Genomic DNA, 20,977 nt, shown 5'->3' with positions numbered 1-20,977 from the left:
ACTCTATACTTCCCACACACATACACACCCAGTAGGATGGACCCCTCCCTGTGCCCCTCAGAGGAATGTCCGCCTGGAATGGGCATAGTTGATGTGGCCCAATGCTTGCTCTTATGCAAAAAGGAAACCCACGATTGAATTTACTCCCCACCTGCCCCCCCCCCTTCTATCTACCCTCCCTCCTAGGATCATCCCCACCCCATCCCCCTTCAGCCTGGTTCCTGAGCTGCCATTTCGGGGGCTGGGCACCAAGCCAGTTGGAAACAATGGCCAATGGAACCCGAGCTGCCAACTGCAACACCAGCATAGACTGCCCCCCCAGACCCCCAAACTGCTTTCCCCCTCCTGCTTGGGAACCACCCTCCCACCACTTCCCTCACCACTGGCAACCCCCTCCCATCCAAGGAACATCAATGCCCCTTTCATCCCCACTTGGCAGGTCTATTGGAAAGAAGGAGATGCCAAGAGGGAGGAGGGGACCCAGAGTAAGAGAACTGGTTGGGCTCAAACCCAGGCTTCAAAACCCCCATATCCAGGGGGCTCCTATGTTCCTGGATTTGGAGACCCTAGGTTTCCTGTTTCTTTCTCCCTTTCCCTTCATAACTCTTTCTGTAGAAACTGGCACAAAAGCTTGGCACCATGGCTCCCTGCCTAGCCCCCTCAAGTCTCTGGATGCTGTTTAAACACTACCCTAGACAGGGAAGAGTCTGCTGAAATTAGGGTCATAGCTTCAGAGGCATAGAACAGAAGACAAAGATCTCAGCTGCAATGATGGAACTTCAGTAGAAAGAGAACTTAGAGCAAGAATTTTGCCTGCAATTTTCTTTGATTTATCTAAAGTCAGCTTACTTGGAGTGGGGGAGGGAGAGACCTGAAGGTTCCAGCATCTAAATTCGTCTCTGGGTCAGGATGACTCAGGGGGAACCTGATAAGGGGCCTAGGCAGGGGCTTGGGCCAGGCAGGAGGTGGGAAATTTCCACTGAGATCTATTTGCTTCCCATGCCTAGGGGTCCCATTCAGCCTGCTGCAGGCAGAAGGAAGAGCTTTCAAAGGGTTCTTTCCTATTTGGACTGCTCAGAGACAGATCTGGGGGTAATTGTCCCAACAAAGACAGTACATTCTATATATTCAACTATACATTCAACTAAGCAACAGTTTTTAAGCACCTGCTATATGCAGTTACCGCATACATGGAATTCGAAGAAGTGTGAAGTCTGGTCACACCCTCACTAGAAATTTGATCCAGTGGTCAGCAGATGGTATAAACATGAAAAAGTTTAGGAAAAAGTATGTATATATATAAGATCAACCTTTTGGAGAATAGGTACTAGAGAATAGTTTTCCACTCTTTTAAGTAGATTAGAGACAATATTCTTGTCTATTACACACCAAGACCCCCACTCTTTCCCTGTTGGGTCCAACACCCGGAGCCCTTTGAAATTGAGTTTGAGGTTGATTGGCCAAAGCTGGTGGGATTCTCCATGCTTGTTACTACACAAACTAGACAGAAGCACAGAGTGGACTGGAGTCAACCTGTTTTCATTTATCACTATTATCTGAATGTTTATGAACCCCCAAAATTCATATTTTAAAATTCTAAATCCTAAAGTGATAAATTAGGAGGTGGGACCTTCAGGTATCATGATTAAGTTTCATAAGGGCAGAGTCCTAATAAACAAGGGAGCTGTTTTCTCCTTCACCCCATGGTGTGAGGACACAGTAAGAAGGCATCATCTATGAACAAGAAAGCAGCCCTCACCAGACACTAAATCTGCTGATGCCTTGATCTTAGACTTTCTGGCTTCCAGAAATAAATTTCTGTTATTTATATGACGACTAGATTATATTTTGTTATAACTGTGAGAACAAGCTAAGACACCTCCTCTGGGCTCTCCTCAGCCCTTTATTGTGGGGCAGAGCACCAGGCACTTTGATCAGGACCCAGAACTAGGCTGAAATGATGAAAATCTGAACAAGCCAGAAGGTTGGCAATCTGCTCAGTTCAGCGTGCAAGGTAAAGAGACCAAAAGCCCTTCTCCTAAGACAGGGGTACAGCTGGAACCAGCAGTGATGTCACATAACCACTGAGATCACAGAAGCTTTCCTCCACGCCCCTTCCTGTCTCCTGGTTGCCACAGTCTCCCTAGCCCATTGACTCCCACATATCTGCACACACTTGCTTAAAAGGGTAGGAAGGGTCAGTGTACCATCCAGGCACTTTCAGGTACCCAAAAGTGGTGGGAAAGGGGAATGTTCGGTGTGGAGTATCCCAAGTGCTGAGAAGGATAGACTCCTGCTGTTGCTGTAGCAGATGGAATGGAGAGGGGATGAAAAGAGAGGAGAAGGAAAGAGGGGAATTATTCCTATGTCTGGTGTATATTAACCCCCATCCTCATTTTTCTTAAGTCCTCCCTTCCCCTCTTCCCTTACCCCCAAGGTTCCCCCTACTGCCCTCCCCCACCTTCAGCTGCTCATGGCATCAGAAGCAGAGAAAACGTTCCAGCGATTTGCTGTCTTCGGAGAATCATCAAGCAGTGGCACTGAAATGAACAACAAAAATTTCTCTAAACTGTGCAAAGACTGTGGCATCATGGATGGCAAGGCAGTCACCTCCACTGATGTGGACATCGTGTTCAGTAAAGTGAAGTAAGAAGACAAAGGTGGGGGTTGGGGCATAGCCAGAGCAAGGCAGTTGGCCATGAGGTGTTGGTGTGGACCAGCATTGGTACTGGGCTTACCAAGCAGCCTGTGAGGTTGGGGAGGGGACCTGCCCAGGCTGTTCTCTGCCCTCAAGACATTTAGTGATAGATGGGACAAAAGAGGCCAAGTCTGAGTAAGGGAAAGGTAATGAGTTCATATTCAAAGTCCCTGGATTTCTGTCTGACTCACCAGGGCCAAGAATGCCCGAACCATCACATTTTCAGAGTTTCAAGAGGCAATGAAGGAGCTGGGCCAGAAGCGGTTCAAGGGGAAGAACCCAGATGAAGCCCTGCAGGCTGTTTTTAAACTCATGGAAGGCAAGGACCCTGCCACCACTGGAGTTACTGTGAGTGATGTTCTTCATCCCTAGCCCTTTATTCTACTTCCCTAAATCCCTACTGCTGCAGTCTCCCCTCCCATTCATTAATGTCCTGAATCCAGTGCAACTATAGGAAACAGAGCATTAAGTCTGTGGTGCACTGTTGGTACTGGCATAGACTTTACAGACCATGTAATCATTCCAGAGGTGACCCACAGAAGGGAAATAACTTGCCCAAGGTACATGGCAATTGGGGGTTGAAGCTGAGCCACACCCCTAGCTGCAATATAGCTATTTTAATAGTAGAATTTAGAATCATTCCCAAGTCTCCAGGATCTGAGCCAGGCATCTAGGGCTTTGGGGGGACATTAACATAGAGGGTTTGGAACTTGATCCTCAGTCCTCCTCCTATTCTTATTTAAGATTTAATCTGAGATCCCTTGCCAGGTTTGGTGGAATATGCCTGTAATCCCAGTCACTAGGGAGATTCAGGCAAGATTACAAATTCAAGGCCAGCCTCAGGAATTTAGCAAGACCTTCAGAAATTTAAAGAGACCCTATCTCAAAAAATAAAAAGGACTGGGGGATATAGTTCAGTTGTAAAGTGCTCCTGGGTTCAATCCCTAGTACCAAAAAAAAAAAAAAAAAAAAAAAAANGTACCGGGGATTGAACTCAGAGGTGCTTAACCACTGAGCCTAGCCTCATCCCCAGCCCTTTTTATATTTTATATTTTAGAGACAGGGTCTCGCTGCTTAGGGCCTTGCTATGTTGCTGAGGCTGGCTTTGAACTCAGGATCCTCCTGCCTCAGCCTATTAAGCCCCTGTGCCAGCTAATTATTTGATCCTTTCTTATCCCTCTAACCTTCCACATATAATGCAATCCAGGTTTTGTTGGGAGAGAAATAGAAACCAGGTAAGGCAGCCTGACTCCTATTACAAATTTGTTCCAGAGCTGGGGGAAAGGAGAATCCATTTTCAACACCCAGGTTAGAAGTGAGTTTTACCCACCCCAACTCCATCATGGTACCCATGGAACGGAAGACTTCTGTGTGTATTAGGGGCTGGGAGGTTCTAGGGATCAAACCCAGGACCTTGCACATACTGAGCAAATATACTCTGCTACTGAACTACATCTTTTGATTTCTATGGGTAGCTGGGCAAGATGGGCAGAGATGGGTGGTCACTAGGTCTTGGAGAGCAAGAAAAAAAGAATTAAATCAGGACTGATTCAGATGCGTTTTTTAACTTTTTATTTTGAAATGATTACAGATCCACAAGAAGTTGCAAAAATTGGTATAATGAGGTCTTACGTAGCCTACACCCAGTTTTCCCCAATGATTCTATCTTAACTCAGAATGTGGTTTTAAAACTTTACATGGCCAGAACCAGGCCCACCTCATCCACTTCATGCTTTATTAGCAGCAGACCCTGGAGTTTGGACAATGTTGGGAGCTACTGAAAATAAAGGAATGGATGAGAGAAGATAACTTGAAATCCCAGTGGCCCTAGATGAGAAGGAAGGCAGGTTGACAGCAGTGGGAGTGCTGGGAGAGATAGCTCTGGACTCATGAGGAGGAGAAAGGAAAGGGCAGGTTATATAAAGGGAAATATCAGTGATTTCCAAGAGGTGCAGAACAGAGACTGAGGAGGATTGTAGGGAAATGAGGCTAAAGTGAGTCTAAAGGTCTCAGGGAGGTTCCTATAGCTAGAGATGCCCACCAGGTAGGTTTGGAAGGGAAGAAATTGTCAATTTTAAGTTCTCTTGTAGAGGCCAAGGATACCTATCGGTTGGCCTTCATACTTGCTGGAGCAGAGCAGGTAGAGCTTTCGGTTGGTTTCAGTGCTTGAGTAGCGGCAGCTGGTGGGTGGCTGTCTCTTGTTCACTCTGCAGATTGTGATGGGGAAGGGCTTCGTGGTGAGTGTGCAGTATTCATTGTAGTTCTCACAGAAGCTCTCACTATTCTTGCAGGACTTCCAGATGGTTTTCCAGGGGGTGTGCAACACGTAATGTGTCTTAGGGCAATACCATTGTTCCTTTCTGCCCCGCACGTAGGACATAAAACCATTACAGTAGCCCTTGAAATCATCCGGGAATTTCACCTTGGGATAGTCCATGTTTAAGGTGCGGAAGTTCTGGACAGCAATCTCCAGCTGGACAGCCATGACCAGAGTGGGCCTTAGAACAAGCTGGAGGAAGAGAAGCTGGGCCACAGCTGGTACCATTCCTCCTGCTGGCAGAGTTAAGGTGGTTGGAAGTAGGGTGGGCCTACAGTGTCTGTATGCCCCTTCCCAGAGCCTCCAGTATTACTCAACCTTCCCCATATGCCTTCCCTGCTCTTTTAAAGGTGGCCGTTCAGCCCAAGTCCTCATGACCCAGAGAGGGGAGGCATTTGCCCAAGTCCACCCAGGTAATCTGCCATCTCCATCATCCCTCCCTTGGTCCACCACCAGGTCTCAGTCTCACCCAGTCTGTGAGCTGCAACACTTGTAGAATGAGCTTCAGCCAGCTTGTGAGTGAGAAATGCTCCCAGTGGTCCCTGGCCCAACACCCTTTGCTAAAAAATGCAGAGCACTAAGAGGAACAAACTGGGCTGATGAGTCTAACAGTTCTGGAGGAAGAACAGGAACTGAAGACAGCTGGGCGGGGCAGGGATGCTTCTTGCCTGAGGCCAAGAACAAGCTAGAGGTAAGATGAGGCTAATAAAAAGTCTCTAGGTAAAGACCAACCTGGAAAGAATGAGTGGGCCCTGAATTTAGGGACCCCCTGTGCTGAGGGGGTTGGATGGGTGGGAGGAAAGAAACATTGCTCTCTGATCGTCTCTTCATTGGTGTCCTCAGAACACTTAGTTCCAGCCTCCTTGCCAGAAGTTTCAAAGTTCCTGGGCTTGCTTTGATGTTTGCTCAGGCTCATCAGCCCTGCTCTCTCAGCAAGGTGAAAAGGAAAGCACCATCATGTTTCTGAGAAATAAAGTGCTTCTTATTCCTGACCCTCAGAGAACGGAGGGTCCAGCACTCCCTGGTCCCGCTCACAGGAGCCCCCAAGGCCATGTGCACAGGCACCTCCCACCAAAATGCCAGGCCGAGAATCAAGGACTACCTCAAGGACTCCCCACAGTCCCTGTCATCAACCAATGCCCCTAATGTGTGATTCAGGCCCCATCAGAGCACTCCTGGAAATCTATGCACGATGACTCTAAAACCCAAAACTTGACAGATTGTTTCTAACAGTATAACCTGGACTTAAAAGGTTGTGGACCCACTGAGCCTGGTCTGATCAGATTCTCACTCTCGGTTGATCTTTGGGAGGTTTGTTGTGCTGGAGAAAGGGCCAGGTTTCCTATTTCTCTTTTTACCAAATATCTGCCCCTTCATCAAAAAGCAAGCTTCCCGGAGCCTGCCAGCCCTCGACCTTGATTTCCACAGGCCCCTCAGCCTTGTGTCTATGCAGGGTGTTGTCAACATTCTGAGATTTCTCTTAGAAATGAAAGTGAAAATCTTTTCACTTTCACCAGCAGGAGAGGGAGTCAGAAGGCTGAACACTGAGTACTCTGAGGCCCACTCTGCAGCCTAGGGGGGGGACAAAGGGAGACCAAAGAAAGAAGTTGCTGTTCTCTCTATGGCCCCTTATCCACAGCTTCCCAGACTTACCCTTCCTATTGCACAAACTCGAGTCCAAAATAAGTTCATCCTTCTCACAACTCACTTCTGTGTTTACCTCAGTTTCCCCAGTTACGTGTGCAAGAAACCTGAGAGTGATCCCAGGCTTATCTGTCTCCCTAACCCACCTACTGGGGGGTCAGGACTGTGTGATGGCTAAGATCAAGGCTTTTCAGTAAAACAGACCAGGAACTGAATTCTGGCTCTGCAGATTACAGACTGTGAGCCACCAATCCAAGCTTACTCAACCACCATGCACTTCCAGGTCTTGAGGATACCATGTTATACCTCATGGCAGCATTCATATTCATTAAAATGTATATCAAGAGCTTTCAGGTCAGTGTCTGACACCTGGTGAATACTCATAGTGTGAGCGCGAATCCATCAGTTATGCAGCCCTCACAATCTTAACCTCCCCCCATATTTGCCCCCCTCCCCCATTCCTATTTTTTCCTCTGTTCAGGCTCTCTCCTCTCCTGGATACCACACAAAAGAGGCTCAATTCAAATGTATTTTTCATACAACTGTCAGAGTAAAAATGTAGTCTCCTCTTTTGTCTGACACACTGCAACGGCTCCCTCCTACCTCCCAGGCCTTGCTTGTGCTTCTCAACCCCAAATGTTGCCCCTGCTCCCCGTCTTTGAGAGCTAGGTCATACCAACACTCAGCCCTGAGGTCTCATTTCAGAAGTCTCTGCTTGGTTATGAAGGAAATGCCCTGATTCTTCTTAATTTATTTTGGCAGTACTGTGGATTGAACCCAAGGCTAGTTAAATGCTCTACCACTGAACTACATCCCCAGCCAGAAGTCTGTGCTTGGAAGACCTCCCCTATTGTGCACATCCAAGAAAGTGAGGATAAAGCCCACCAAAACAGGTGGCTCATCTGGATCCTTCAGGCCACTCAAGACTACACTGAATGGGAGCCAATGAACTGTGGTTCCTGAGCCTGGCTTTGAAGAAGCCGACCAGAAAGGCTGTGATCTCAACCTTGAATCATGCTACCTCTTCCCTAGTCCCTCATGGCTGCAGCTTCCCTGAGAAGAGACAGGGCTTTTTATGCCTCTTGGACTTCTCTCCCTTCATTCCCTACCCACCATTACCACTCTTACTCCTCCCCACACCTCCGCTCACCTGTGCACGCAGGACTGCAGAACTGCAGAACTGAGCAGCATGTTCAGTTCAGGACTTCATGGTTGATGACCAACCCACAGAGTTTGTTTCCTCTGCTGGGAGGTGGGATACCTTTTTCACCTCAGAAGGCTGCAAGAATAAAATCAGCAAACATGAAAGGGCTTTTAAATCATTAAACAATACATAAATGGAAAACCAGAATACAGGTCTCCAAAGTTTACACACGAAGTCACTTTCCACATTTGCAAAGTCTTGTTTATTCCCTAAACAAGCACTCCCACCATCCCCAACCCCTGATCTGCTCACATAGAACCCCCTTCCAAGTCCTATCTTAGAACTCATCTCCATGAAGTTTTTGATAATTACTTTGAGACAATTTTTTTTAAATAATCAAATGCCTGAAAGCACTTTGACAAATATTGTGGACTTATCTATAATTCAGTGGGAAAGGCACACATAAAAACACATGTTACAAAAGCATGTGCTCAGGGCCAGAGGAGTCCTGGCTGGAGACAGAACAATGGACCTTCCGATTCCCAACTGTGGTTTCTGGTGTTCTGGTCTCTAAAATTCTATCCTAAGCTGGATGCCATGATGCATGCCTGTAATTTCATGAGAACTAAGAGGTTGAGGCAGGAGGATCACAGGTTTGAGGTCAGCCTCAGAAATATAGCAAGATCCTCATCTGAGTTTAGTGAGACCCTGTCTCAAAATTAAAGTCCTGAGAATATAGCTCAATGGTCAAGTGCCCCTGGGTTCAATCCCCAGTATAATAAATTAACTTCTATCCTGGAAGTATGAATCCACACTATTACTTCACCCATTCTGACATCCTTCTCATGGTTTTATGTTCCCTAAGCCTGGGATTTTGGGGATTGTTACTCCATTACACTGGATTTTACATATAAAGAATTATCCTAAAGATGAAGAAACTAAGTTCTAGATAGTAGAACTTAGATATATGACTGTTCAAGATCACATTCTAATTCACTGATTCCCAACCAGGGCAATTTGGTAGTCTGGAGATACTTTTGTTTGTCCTAACTGGGAGTTGCTACTGGAATGAGGCCAGGGATATTGCTAAACACCCCACATTGCACAGGAAAGCTCCCACAACAAAGAATTGTCCCGACCAATATGTAAATGATGCTGAGATTGAGAAGTTCTTATCTAGTTAATGGCATAACCAAATTTCCTAACAAGAGCAGACTTAATTGTACCTTGTATATTTAAAAGAGTTGATTAAGCCAGACACAGTGGTACATTCCTATAATCCCAGCAACTCAGAAGACTAAGGCAGAGGAGAATCTCAAGTTTGTTGTTGTTGCTGTTTGTGGTGCTGGGGATCGAACCTGGGGCCTTGTGTAAGTGAGGCAAGCTCTCCACCAACTGAACTATATCCCCAACCCAGAAGAATCTTAAGTTTGAAACCAGTCTTGGCAACTTAGCAAGACAATTGTCTCAAAATAAAAAATAAAAGGGACTGGGGGTGTAGCTCAGTGGTAGAGCCCCCCTTGGTTCAATCCTCAGCAATAAAAAAATAAAAAATTTTTAAAAATTGGTAAACATCTGGAATCTACAATTACTTTTATTAAACCCATTTTGATCGTAACAGTGCTAATTCTTCTATCAGCAAAAGTACTGATGGTCAGCCAGGTGCTGTGGTACACAACTACAATACCAGTGGCTTGAGAGGCTGTGCTGGCAGATCTCAAATTCAAAGCCAACCTCAGCAACTTAGTAAGGCCCTAAGCATTTCAGTGAGACTCTGTCTCTGCATAAACCATAAAAAAGGGCTGGGGATGTGGCTCAGTGGTTAAGTGCACCTGGGTTCAATCCCCAGTGCCACACACACACACACACACACACACACACACACACACAAAGTACTGACAGTTCACCCTGGAAAGGATATAACCTTGAGTTATTTTTACGGTAAAGATGACCCTCTGATGTAGTCATCTACACCCTCTTCTCCCCTCTTCAATGGTAAACCTTTGTAGAACAACAGGCTAGGGGTGTTTCCCTGTGATTGAGGAGATCCCTGAGATTTCACCCTGACTAGGCTCACCATGATTTCAATGGCATTACTTTTCACCCTGTCCAACTCAAGTTGCTCAAAGTCCTTGAACCCAAAAGGTTGCTTCATCCATCTCAACCTTTTTGTTCAATTCCAGAGGCTGAAATTCAGGAACTGCATTATCAGTTCACCAATCTATGCACCAACTCTGGGGCCTGGTGGTGATCCCACCCAGGACTGGTATCATTCTGGAAAAGTAGATGCCTTCTAACCTAGAAGTTGAATCAGTTAGGGTCACTTTCAGGCAGGGTATTCCAGTACATCCTGTGGAAGAGCAAAAGAGGTATAACAGGTGGTTCTAGTCTTTTGGGAATCAACGATCTAAGTTGGAGGAAAACAATAAATACATATGAAGAAATAACCAAAGATTCAAAGCAGAAAATAATACTTCTTGAAGACAATAAGAGCTATAGGGATGTAGAGATAAGAAAGATCTCCCTGAATTGGGGAAGGTCAGAAAAAGTTTTACTGGGGAGGAGGGTGATCATCCTGGGGCCTTGGGACAGGTCTCACAAGGTAGTTAGGAGTTAAGTGGAGATAAAGAAGATATGAAAAGCATGTTTAAAGCCAGCTGTGGTGGAACATGCCAGCAATCCCAGAAACTCCAGAGGCTGAGGCGGAAAGATTGCAGGTTTGAGGCCAACTTGGGCAACTTAGCAAAACCCTGTCTCAAACTTTAAAAACTGAACCCAGAGTCCCTGCGTGGATGTGGGGGGTGGAGGGAGAATGAGAATGAGAGAGACAGGAGGGAGGAGGAAGGTGGTGCAGGGAGGAGGTAGAGAGAAGGAGGGAGGGAGAGAGAAATTGTATTTGAGAAAAGAGATAAAACCAGTCTGATTTTCTCACACTAAGTGTGTGAGAAATTATTTATTTATTTATTTATTTATTTATTTATTATGTTATTTATTTAATTATTTATTTAATTTTTATTTATTTAATTTTCTCACTGTGAGAAAAGTCAGAGAAAAAGTAAGACAGGTTTTCCAGATCATGGCAGGCCTGAGTTTCAGATTAAGGAATTTATACTTTATTCTGTACATAAATGAGGAGTGGGGGGCTGGCGGGGGCTCATGAGACTGAGCCAACTGGTGAAGTGTCTCACTCCCAGACCAGGTCCCTCTCTCCTTCCCCCTGGCTTGTCTAAAGGCCTAGGTCTGGGAGCCAAGGATTGCAATCTTCTGTCAGTGCTGCCTTCTCAAACCCACAGCTGTTCCAGGAAAGGTCATGGGAATTCAAAGACCCGAACAGAGTCCCGCATCTGACCCCAACTTGCTGTATGTTTCACTTTCCCCAAATATGAAAATGATCCCATTACCCTTATTTATCCAAGCATCAACAAAATTAGGATAACAGAACTTGGATCTGCTCCTGTGTGGAGGGAAACTCCCTCATGGGCTTTCTATTGGTATCCAGAGGCTGTGTGGAACTCCGGAAGAGAGAGAGAGGCCTGGCTCTGAAGGGTGGGCACCCGTCCAGGCCCAGCCCTCTCTCCCCTCCTCCTGGCTCCTTCCCCGGGCAGGCCAGAGGAAACAGCAGCTGTTGTCCTGTGGGGGACACAGGCAGAGGTCCACCTGGCACTGTTAGGATTTTCACAACACCCATCCCAACTTACATATACAGGAGCCTAGGGGCAGGTTAGGCCAACAGCAGTGACCGTGATAATAGAGGGAGAAGGAAGCTGGAATAGAGGTTGCTCTCATGAAGGACTTTCTTCCCATCATCTTCTCTCCCACCATTTTTTCTTCTGTTCTAAGTGTCTCTTCTCCCTCTGCAAGTCCCTGACCAGTGCTGGTCTTATATCTGTTCCTTAATCTTTTCCTTTCTCCCATGGATACAGTGAAGGTAAAATAGCAAAATTATTCCACCAAGTGCAAAGTGAAGCAGATCTTGCAAGCTGGGTAGTTTAAGTAAACAAACAAAAACCCTCTTTCTGACCAAATAACTGAGGCAAAGCAAAGATTTCAGCCCGAATTGTACAGATAGTAGGTTCAACTCTTCTATTTCGATTTTCATGTGCAAACTTAAACCTTTACTCCCGTTTCCCTTTGACCTGAGACAGTGGGACCTTGTTTACTTCATCTGCACACAGCACTAAAGCAGCCTTCTGGAGAGACCAGCATAATGGAGTTGAAGAGCAAGCTAGGATAATTATAATGACAGGAAAACACAAGAGCAGAGGGCAGTTCAAATCGTGGTTTGGAAACATCTCACTTTAGGAGAATGGGAAGTGGAAAGCAGACTGGGCTAGGAATTCAAATTAGCTTGAAGTCTTCTACCCCCTCCTCCCACCCCAGCCTCCACTTCAAGGGCTGGACTGGCCAGAGCTAATATGCATTTGGCCCAAAGTCTGCTTTAAAACATGGATTTTATCCCCAAGCATGTGTGTTTCCACAGCAGCAGGGGCATAATACTCTACCCAGAAGTTCAGCCTGCAAAGATTCAAGCACCTTTACAAAGAAGCTAAGGCCTAGCTGAGGGCAAATCCACAGAGCCCAAGGCCTGTGTAAACTTGTTCTTCATTCTCTTTTGCCACCTAGTGGCATTTCACCTCTCCAACACTATTTTTTTCTTCCAGAGATCCTTCGTCCTCACCCAAGCAATCTCTCTACTGTTATAATCTTCACAGCAGCCACGTGATGCTTTAAACAGGCCCTCCCTGCCTCTGCTTACAGCCCTGCGGGGCTCCACATTGTACTCGGAGTGGAAGTCCCAGGCCTTCCAATGTTCTCTAAGGCTTCCTACAGTCCGCCTCTGGCACCTCTTTGAACCCCTCATTCACTTTCTCTGGCCACACTAGTCACTTTGCCATTCCTCCAGCCCTCCCCCCACCCGGGGGGAACACTTGTGTGCTTTAACACTGGTATTGGACTCCTCTCTCCCTCCCTCCCTCCCTCTGTCTCTCTCTGGAACAGTTTTCCTCCAGCAGAGAGTGACTGACTCTTCATCTTCAAGTCTCTGCCCCAGAGTCACCTACTTCAATGACCCTTCTCAAAAATCACTACCCACCAACCCCTATCCTGTTCTATATTTTTTTTCTTAGCAATTATCACTTTGAGCAAAGTGTAGTTATTTATTTACTTATTTTGGTACTGGAGATTGAACCCAGGGGCACTTTAACCACTGTGCTATATCCCCAGCCTCCCCTTTTTAAAAAATATCTTTAGTTTTAGATGGACATAATACCTTGATTTATTTTTTATTTTAATGTGGCACTGAGGATCGAACCCAGTGCCTGACAAGTACGAAGCACATGTTCCACCACTGAGTTACAACCCCAGCACCCCCAGCCTGTTTATATTTTTATTTATTTAATTTTTTAAAAATATTTTTAAGTTGTTGATGGACCTTTATTTTGTTTATTTGTATGTGGGGCTGAGAATCGAACCCAGTGCCTCACACATGCGAGGCAAGCATGTTACCACTGAGCCACAACTCCAGCCCCTATATTTTTATTTTTTAATTTAGAGAAAGGGTCTCATTAAGTTGCTTAGGGTCTCCCTAAGTTGCTGAGGCTGGTTTGAACCTGTGATCCTCCTTCCTTGGCCTTCCCAGCCACTGGAATTACAGATGTATGCCACCATGCCTGGCTTTATTTATTTATTTATTTATTTATTTATGGTACTGGGGATTGAACTCAGGGGCATTGGACCACTGAGTCACATCCCCAGCCATATTTTTATTATTTAGAGACAGGGTCTCACTGAGCACTTCACCATTGCTGAGGCTGGCTTTGAACCTGCAATCCTCCTATCTCACCACCCTAGTCGCTGGGATTACAAGTGTGGGCCACCACGCCCAGCCTATATTTATTTTTTTAATGTCTTTCCTCAATGAAATGTAAGCTCCAGAAATTCAGGGACTTTGATCTTTTTTTGTTCACAGAAGTATCCCAAGTACCTTGCCACATAGAAGTAAATATCAGTAAATATCTGTTGACAATACAAATAAATTGAAAATACAAAAGCTGAACCTGAAAATACTCTTTTTTTTTTTTTTTTTTGTACCAGGGACTGAACCCAGGGGTACTTAGCCACTGTCATTGAGCCACATCCCAAACCCTTTTATAATTTTTTATTTTGAGATAGGGTCTCACTGGTGATTTTGAGTCTTCTGAGCCACTGGGATTACAGGCGTGTCTCACCACACCTGGCTGAGATTACCTCCTATTTACAGGTGAACTCTGAAAACAAAAATACTATTCATCTTGGTTTCCCAGGCCTTCCCCTCCACAGATGATGATGCTTGTCTAACTGACTGTTTTCTGAAGTGTCATACTGTCATGGGAGTCCCTGGAGCAGCCCCTACCCAGGCTATAACCATCAGGAGAAATAGGAATTACTCTGTGAAGGAAGGGCTGGGGCAGGGCAGCATTTCAAATGTAATCATTTTGGTAATGATTAAGTTTTGCAACTTTCAATGAAATATGGAGGGAAAGAGAAAGAATGAGAGGTGTTGGGCACCTTCTCCCATAAAGTCAGGTGCCCTTGGTCAGCACCTGGAATTGCAGAGGCCCAGAGAAATGAATCACCTGAGCACAGCTGAGTTCCAGGGGTGGTGCTGAGCATTGTGACTGGGATGAGTCATCCACTTCCCTTGTCTCCTCCAGCATCTCCAAAAGATAAGCGTACACCTGCCTGACGTGAAACCATACAACCTGACCTTCTAAGGTATTCTACCTGTTCCTCGGGTCAGAGCAAAAACAATCCTTAACACCACTGATTGACTCTTCCCCGAATCATGAACCAGTGGTGTATGTAGGAAGAGATGACAGCTCTCCCTGAAATTCATTTGGGTTGACACCTTGATCAGGTGCTTTATTAAACAGTCATTAAAACCATGTGGCCAGGGTCCAATTACTGTATACTCTTTGAATTTATGGATTCAAGCTTCCTCATTGCTGAACACGTTTAGGCAGGTTCAGCAGCTCTATAGGCATCCACTTATTTAGGATATGTAAGTGGAGAGGCATGAACCTGATTCATTTCCTGATCTCACCCCAGGGAAGCTCTCCAGTTCACCCCCAAGCAGAAGCAGCATAGCTCAGATCAACTCTTAAGGAGTTAGCAGTGAGCAGAGGCTCTCAGAGGTCTGACAGCCCAGCAGAGTTGGATACAGCCTCAGCCCCCTGAACCGGAGTCACCACACGAGGACTCAGTAGGGAGGTGAGGCCTGCAGCAAGATACTGTGACATGAAAGGATGGAGAAGGAAGGATGGTTCTGACCAGATGAAGAACGAGCAGATGGACAAAGGAAGGACTCAGGTTAGGGGAGATAAGGATACATGGGGGTGAGGGAGGTAGAGTGAGGGACAGTGATGTTAAAGATGGAGGTATGAGATAGAAAAACAATGGGGACATGAGGATTTGGAGTTGGAGATATGGAGGGGATGAAACACAGTCACAGAAACATGAGGACACAGGGAGGATGAGGCCTGAAGAAGAGAAGGCAGAACAAAGAAAGAGAGGCAATGGGGACAGAAGGCTGGAAGGTAGGGAGACAAGGGGAATGAGGCCATAGATTTAGGGGATGGGGTCACAGTAGCTGTGGGCACACAGAGGGAGAAAAGGAGATGAGACAGTGAGGAAAGGAGACACAGTATGGTAAGCAGGGCCTGGGGGTGCACACCTGTAATTCAGTGGCTTGGGAGCCTGAGGCAGAAAGAATCACAAGTTCAAAGCCAGCCTCAGCAATTTAGTGAAGCCTTAAGCAACTTAGTGAGACTCTGTCTCAAAAATTAAAAGGACTGGGGATGTGGTTCAGTGGTTAGGGATCCCTGGGTTCAATCTCTGGTACCAAAAAAAGAAATAAAGAAAAAGAGAGACATGGTATGGTAGAGAGATTAGCTAGAATAAGCAGATAAAGGAAGGCAGTATTCTCAACTGCATACTTCTGAATACCTCTGCTGTCTGTTCCTAGCAAACCCAGCCTTCCATCCTGACAGGTCCTCTCGGGAGAGATGACACCAGCCAGACCAGGATTCTACCCCCTGCTGCTACTCCTGCTGCTGGGACTGTGGGTACCTGAGGCCCCAGTCAGTGCCAAACCCAAGAACATGACCTCATCTCAGTGGTTTGAAACTCAGCACGTGCAGCCCAAGCCGCAAGCATGCAACTCAGCCATGGGTCACGTCAACAAGTTCACAAAACACTGCAAAAACCTCAACACCTTCCTGCATGAATCCTTCTCCAATGTGGCCACCGCCTGCCAGACCACCAACATAACCTGCAAGAACAACCATAAAAACTGCCACCAGAGCCCAGGACCTGTGCCCCTCACCATGTGTACACTCACCTCAGGGAAGTATCCGAACTGTAGGTACAAAGAGAAGCATCTGAATGCACCTTACATAGTAGCCTGTGAACCTCCCCAGAAAGGGGACTCTGAGAAATTTCAGTTGGTTCCGGTGCACTTGGATGAAGTCCTTCAGGTTTCCAGACTTTCTGACTCTTTGGTTGGGTCTTAATTCCTTCTCTAGGCCTCTGCACCGATCCTCCTTGGCTCCTTCTCCACCTAGAGTGTTGTCTTCCTTTCATCTCTGAGGGCTCTTCCTGGTTCAGGCTCTTTGGAGAAGCTGACAGGGAGCTGAGGCTGATACGTTGGTGGGCTGAGCTCTGAGAAGATGGTCTTTCATCTTTTTATTGCTGTTTTCTCAGAAACTTATCCCCAAGAGAGGGGCTGAGCAAACTCAGGTTCATAAGTTCCCTGGTCTATACCTTTAAACATCTCTCCCTCATCCCATCTTGTCATGACAGCATGATAAGAGAGGAAATAAATGGAGAAGGGGTGAGTAGAATTTATAGACAGCTCTGTTTCCATTCCTAAAACAGAAGTCTTCCCAGCTCTGATGTGGAGGTCACCTGTATGGGGAGAGGGGGTCGGAAGGAAAGAGGAAGACAAAGAAATGCCACATGATATTTATATAACACGTCACACTTTTCACAATATATCCACAGGAATCCTGACAGGGATTGCTTGCCTCCTTTATGGATGAGGAAATTGAGATTTCAGAAGGCTTAATCAATTAAAGAGCTTGTCTGATTGGTTAGAAGCAGCACCTGGAATTGAAAATTGATGTCCTGAATCTCAACACAGTGCTACTAAACCGACTGGGTACAAAAGCAGACCAATATAGGTACAAGAGGAGAAGTAGGTTAGAGTTCACCCATGCCGAAAGGAATACTCAGAGTCCTACAGAGCCAGTTACCCCGTGTTGGCTGCAATCAAGGTCATTACCTCTCCAGCCAAGAGATCTTTTTATAAGGTGCCCAGGGATCTTGATTCATTCTCCCTCTCTAACTGCCCCTCCCCCTTCTCTAGCCCACTGCTATTCTGACCTGGGCTCTGGGCCTGGTTTCTGGGTAGATCCCTTTGGCCTGAAGGCATAGGGTAAGGAGAGTGTCCCAGCTTCATCCCTCTGTTCTGGGATCACATTTCCCTTGACCTTAAGGGACTTCCGTGGCCCAGAGCCTGCTTGTCACAAACAGCCTGGTGGAGCTGCCAGAGCTTCCTTCCTCGTGATAATGATCTCCCTGCCTCAGTGCTTCCCTGGCTCTCCGGGCTGGCAGCCTGCCCAAGGCTGAGGGGCTGAGATGTGGAAATGCCGCCTCCTTGTCCCCCTTGGCTGCAGCCACCATTGCTGCTTCTAGTGAACAGAGCTACAGAAGCTCTGGCTTTATATTGGCTCAGTCCTAAAAGCCCCTTCTGCATTGCCTGCATCCCTGACCATTACCAGCCCCTTCTCTCTTCCTTCATCACTGTCCCAAACAAACTGCACTGTGTCCCCTGCCCACCGTGTTTCAGACCCAATCACACTGCTAGACCTTCCCAGCCCTGTAGAGGGTTCTACTCATCCCTCCCCAGCCCTGCTCCACACACTCCTAACCAGAACCCGAAAAACTTTGGGTCCTGAAAGAAGTGGGTGTAAATCCTTTCCCAGTTGTTCCTGGCTATGTGACCTTGAGCAAATTACTGAACATTTCTGCAGGTCTGTCCACAAAGCAAAGTGGGAAAAGTTCTGTCTACCAAACAGGATTGCAGGAAGATTTAGAAGTGATATTTAAGAAGCTCTTAAATGGGTAATGGCAACGAGTCATAGTGGTGATAGTAGCAATATCCACCTTTGACAAATAGCAGACCAGGGCAAATACCCCATGCAAGTCTCCCAAGGACTTTATTCTACTAAAGTGAAGCCCATGCATGGGTTAGAGGATGAGCCCTGAAGCAGGGTCCTGCTAGAGACCAGGGAGAAGGTAGAAGGAGGATGATCAAAAGAAAGGATAGGCTGGGCGAGGTGGTGTACACCAATAATCCCAGTGGCTGGGAAGGCTGAGACAGGAGGATAGCAAGTTCAAAGCCAGCCTCAGCAACTTGGCAAGACCCTAACCAACTCAGTGAGACCCTGTCTCTAAATAAAAATATTAAAAAGGGCTGGGGATGTGCTCACTGGTTAAGTGCCCCTAGGTTCAAGCCCTAGTACCAAAAAGAGAGAAAGAGGCTGGAATAATTACAGCCTTGGGGAACAGAACACTGAACAATTCAGACAGAATGTGAGGCCAGTAAGTTGAGGAGTTAGCCTTCACAGGCTGGAAAGTAGAGGAGCACTAACTGCACATTGTGGCCAAATGCCACACAACTGAGTGTGAAAGTCTCTATTTCCTGGAAACAGAGCATTGCCATCCTAGAATGGGCTTCTGGAATACTCACATAAATCTGAAGTTTCATCCTAAATCCTTATTTTGTAGTCTTGTAGTCACCGTACTATACATTTATCATTCTAAATAGATAATTTGCAACTAAAATGCATAAAAAGACAAGATATTTGTGGGCACCTGAGTTTTTTTCTCTTCGTTTTATTCTTTTTTCACATCTCTTTTTATATTCTTTACTGATGCTTGTTCTTATGGATATTATAGTTTTGTATATAGACATCCTCCTTACAAAATTTTGAACTTGCTAAAATTATGCTTTCAGTGCATCCTAACAGAATGAAAAGACATTCAGTTGGGGCTGGGGATGTGGCTCAACCATCGCGCTCGCCTGGCATGCGCCGGTCGCTGGGTTCAATCCTCAGCACCACATAAAAATAAAATAAAGATGTTGTGTCCACCAAAAACTAAATAATAAATATTAAAAAATTCTCTCTCTCTCTCTCTAAAAAAAAAGACATTCAATTGGACTTCTTTCTTGACTCACTATCTAAATACTATTAAACACTTTAAAAGAATTCTAAATGGGGCTGTAGTATACCTCAGCTGTAGAGCACTTACCTAGCATGCACAAGGTCCTGGGTTTGATCTCCAGGAACACACATGGGTGCACACAGTGTGCCCTCATGCAAAAAACAAAAGTTCTAAGGTAATCTGTGGTGACAGAGGCTGGAATAATTACAGCCTTGGGGAAGTACTAACTGGGAAGTGGTATGGGGGTGTCTTCTGAGAAGCTGGAGATTACAGTGTGAAAACTCATTGAACTGTACACTTAAGATCTATGTGCTTTAGTTTATGGAAGTGAATTAAAATCCTCCAAAATACATAGCTATTAAGGATTCTTAAGGGTGATTTATTTACATGATAAATGCTAATACACCACTGTATTCTAAAAAGGTTATCAATGGGGTGCTCACACCTGTAATCCTAGAGACTCAGGTGTCTGAGGCAAGAAGATCAAAAGTTCAAGGCCAGCCTCAGCAACTTAGCAAGTTCCCAAGCAACTTAGCAATACTCTGTCTCAAAATAAAACATAAAAAGGGCTGTGGATATGACTCTGTTGTTAAGCTCCCCTGGGTTCAATCCCAGGGACTAAAAATATAAAATAAAATATTATCATATAATTAAATCATAGATAGAATTACAACATAATTTCTTTTATTCTTCCATGTGCTCTTCATTAAATTAAATAGCACTTGTATCATTTATTAAATTGTTATAAATACTTTGGGCTCAAGAAATACATAAAGTTCTTACTCAGGTTATATAGCTAACATACTTTCCCCTATTATTTATATTACCTGTGAACTAATTTTGTCTTTTTTGATTAGGTGAAAAATTTTAAGAATTATTTTATATATAATATTATTATAGGCTTTTACAGCCATTAATTATTAAAATAATTTTTCTTTTCTTTTTTTTAATATTAGTTTTTCAGTTGTACACAATACCTTTATTTTGTTTATTTGTTTTTATGTGGTGCTGAGGATCCAACCCAGGGCCTCGCATGTGCTAGGTGAGCGCTCTACCGTGGAGCCACAACCCCTGCCAAAATAATTTTTCTTATAATAATAAATATGTATTTATACTTCCAGTTGATGACAGATTTTCAAAACTTTTAAAAGTTCATAAGGGGAATTTCACTCCAATATCTCACCAATAGTTGAAAGTGACACTTTGATGTTAACAGTGAATCCAAATGTCCTGCCTTGTTCTCAAAACTGCTGTTTTAGCTCATTGTATTTCACAGTTACCCATTCCCTCAAATGATCTTGATCAAAGTCAAGTTTAGCGATGCCAGGTATAATGTTGAAACAGGCATTTGGCTAGTGAAGTTCAAGATAAAAATAATTTGGGCCAAAAACCCAGGTTGGCTGAACCTCGATGCATTCTTACTTGAAAGTTAAAGAATGGAGGGGAAAGTTAAAGTAATGAAAAAGTAGACTGATGAGTTATGAAAGATTTCTGTTTCAGGGGTGGGATCCTGGAGGTGGGTGGAAGACAGGGGATCCAGGGGACTGAGACCCACCCTTGACTAGATAATTTTAAAGAAAATTGTTTCAATCTGGATCCAAGGAGCATAAATGAAGTCCAGTAAAGAACATAACCCTAGAAGTAGAGCAGAAGTGAGCTGGCTTTCCTAGGAAAGCAACTAACTATCTGAGACAGATTAGGTAGGAGACTTCTACAGCTCCTTAATTCCCAGAAGTCTCCACATACTGCAGTAAAAGAGCCATTGATACTATGAAGAGAACTAACAGGATGAATGTAAAGAGAAGGCTTCTGACTGAAAGGGCAGGGTGTCGAAAGAGGAAATGCCCTTGAAATTGGGACTCTTCTCTTCACATTGATTTTTTTGGCCCTTTTTATGTTGTCAGTGGCT

The 20,977-nt window shown here is 45.2% G+C and overlaps 3 protein-coding genes across 10 annotated transcripts in view; 2 read left to right on the top strand and 1 right to left on the bottom strand.

Annotated features, from left to right (window-relative positions):
- Positions 1-2,408: 2,408 nt before the first annotated feature.
- On the top strand, positions 2,409-3,070 carry Tppp2 (tubulin polymerization promoting protein family member 2). The gene is made up of 2 exons (XM_015488147.1): positions 2,409-2,646; positions 2,893-3,070. Exons 1-2 carry the CDS (start codon positions 2,474-2,476, stop codon positions 3,068-3,070), a joined length of 351 nt encoding a protein of 116 aa, XP_015343633.1. The 5' UTR covers positions 2,409-2,473.
- A 1,138-nt stretch (positions 3,071-4,208) lies between these two features.
- Positions 4,209-20,977, bottom strand: part of Rnase13 (ribonuclease A family member 13 (inactive)) — a 41,493-nt gene continuing 24,724 nt past the window's right edge. For 4 of the 8 annotated variants that reach the window (XM_048798866.1, XM_048798869.1, XM_048798868.1 and 1 more), the window contains exons 3-5: positions 16,181-16,746; positions 7,810-7,938; positions 4,210-5,978 (exon numbers count right to left, since the gene is read on the bottom strand). In XM_048798866.1, coding sequence (XP_048654823.1) covers positions 4,773-5,243 — 471 coding nt within the window. In that variant the 5' untranslated portion in view covers positions 5,244-5,978; positions 7,810-7,938; positions 16,181-16,746 and the 3' untranslated portion in view covers positions 4,210-4,772. Of the gene's footprint in view, positions 5,979-7,809; positions 7,939-16,180; positions 19,553-20,977 lie in introns of those variants that run through there. The other 4 variants (XM_048798870.1, XM_048798867.1, XM_048798873.1 and 1 more) reach the window with 4 other exon arrangements.
- Positions 14,784-16,352, top strand: LOC107145483 (ribonuclease 7-like). The gene is made up of 2 exons (XM_015489468.2): positions 14,784-15,051; positions 15,806-16,352. The coding sequence occupies exon 2, from the start codon at positions 15,846-15,848 to the stop codon at positions 16,350-16,352; it is 507 nt and encodes a 168-aa protein (XP_015344954.1). The 5' UTR covers positions 14,784-15,051; positions 15,806-15,845.

The sequence above is a fragment of the Marmota marmota genome, unplaced genomic scaffold, assembly GCF_001458135.2.
Source record: "Marmota marmota marmota unplaced genomic scaffold, marMar, whole genome shotgun sequence".
NCBI lineage: Eukaryota > Metazoa > Chordata > Mammalia > Rodentia > Sciuridae > Marmota > Marmota marmota.
The sequence above is the reverse complement of the archived record's forward strand: the minus strand, read 5'-3'. Positions and strand labels throughout refer to the sequence as shown.

Excerpts from the sequence above, each read along its gene's own strand:
- Tppp2 (XM_015488147.1), top strand. The coding sequence starts at position 2,474 with ATGGCATCAGAAGCAGAGAAAACGTTCCAGCGATTTGCTGTCTTCGGA. Across the intron at positions 2,647-2,892 it reads ATCGTGTTCAGTAAAGTGAA|GGCCAAGAATGCCCGAACCA; the intron begins GTAAGAAGACAA and ends CTGACTCACCAG.
- LOC107145483 (XM_015489468.2), top strand. The coding sequence starts at position 15,846 with ATGACACCAGCCAGACCAGGATTCTACCCCCTGCTGCTACTCCTGCTG.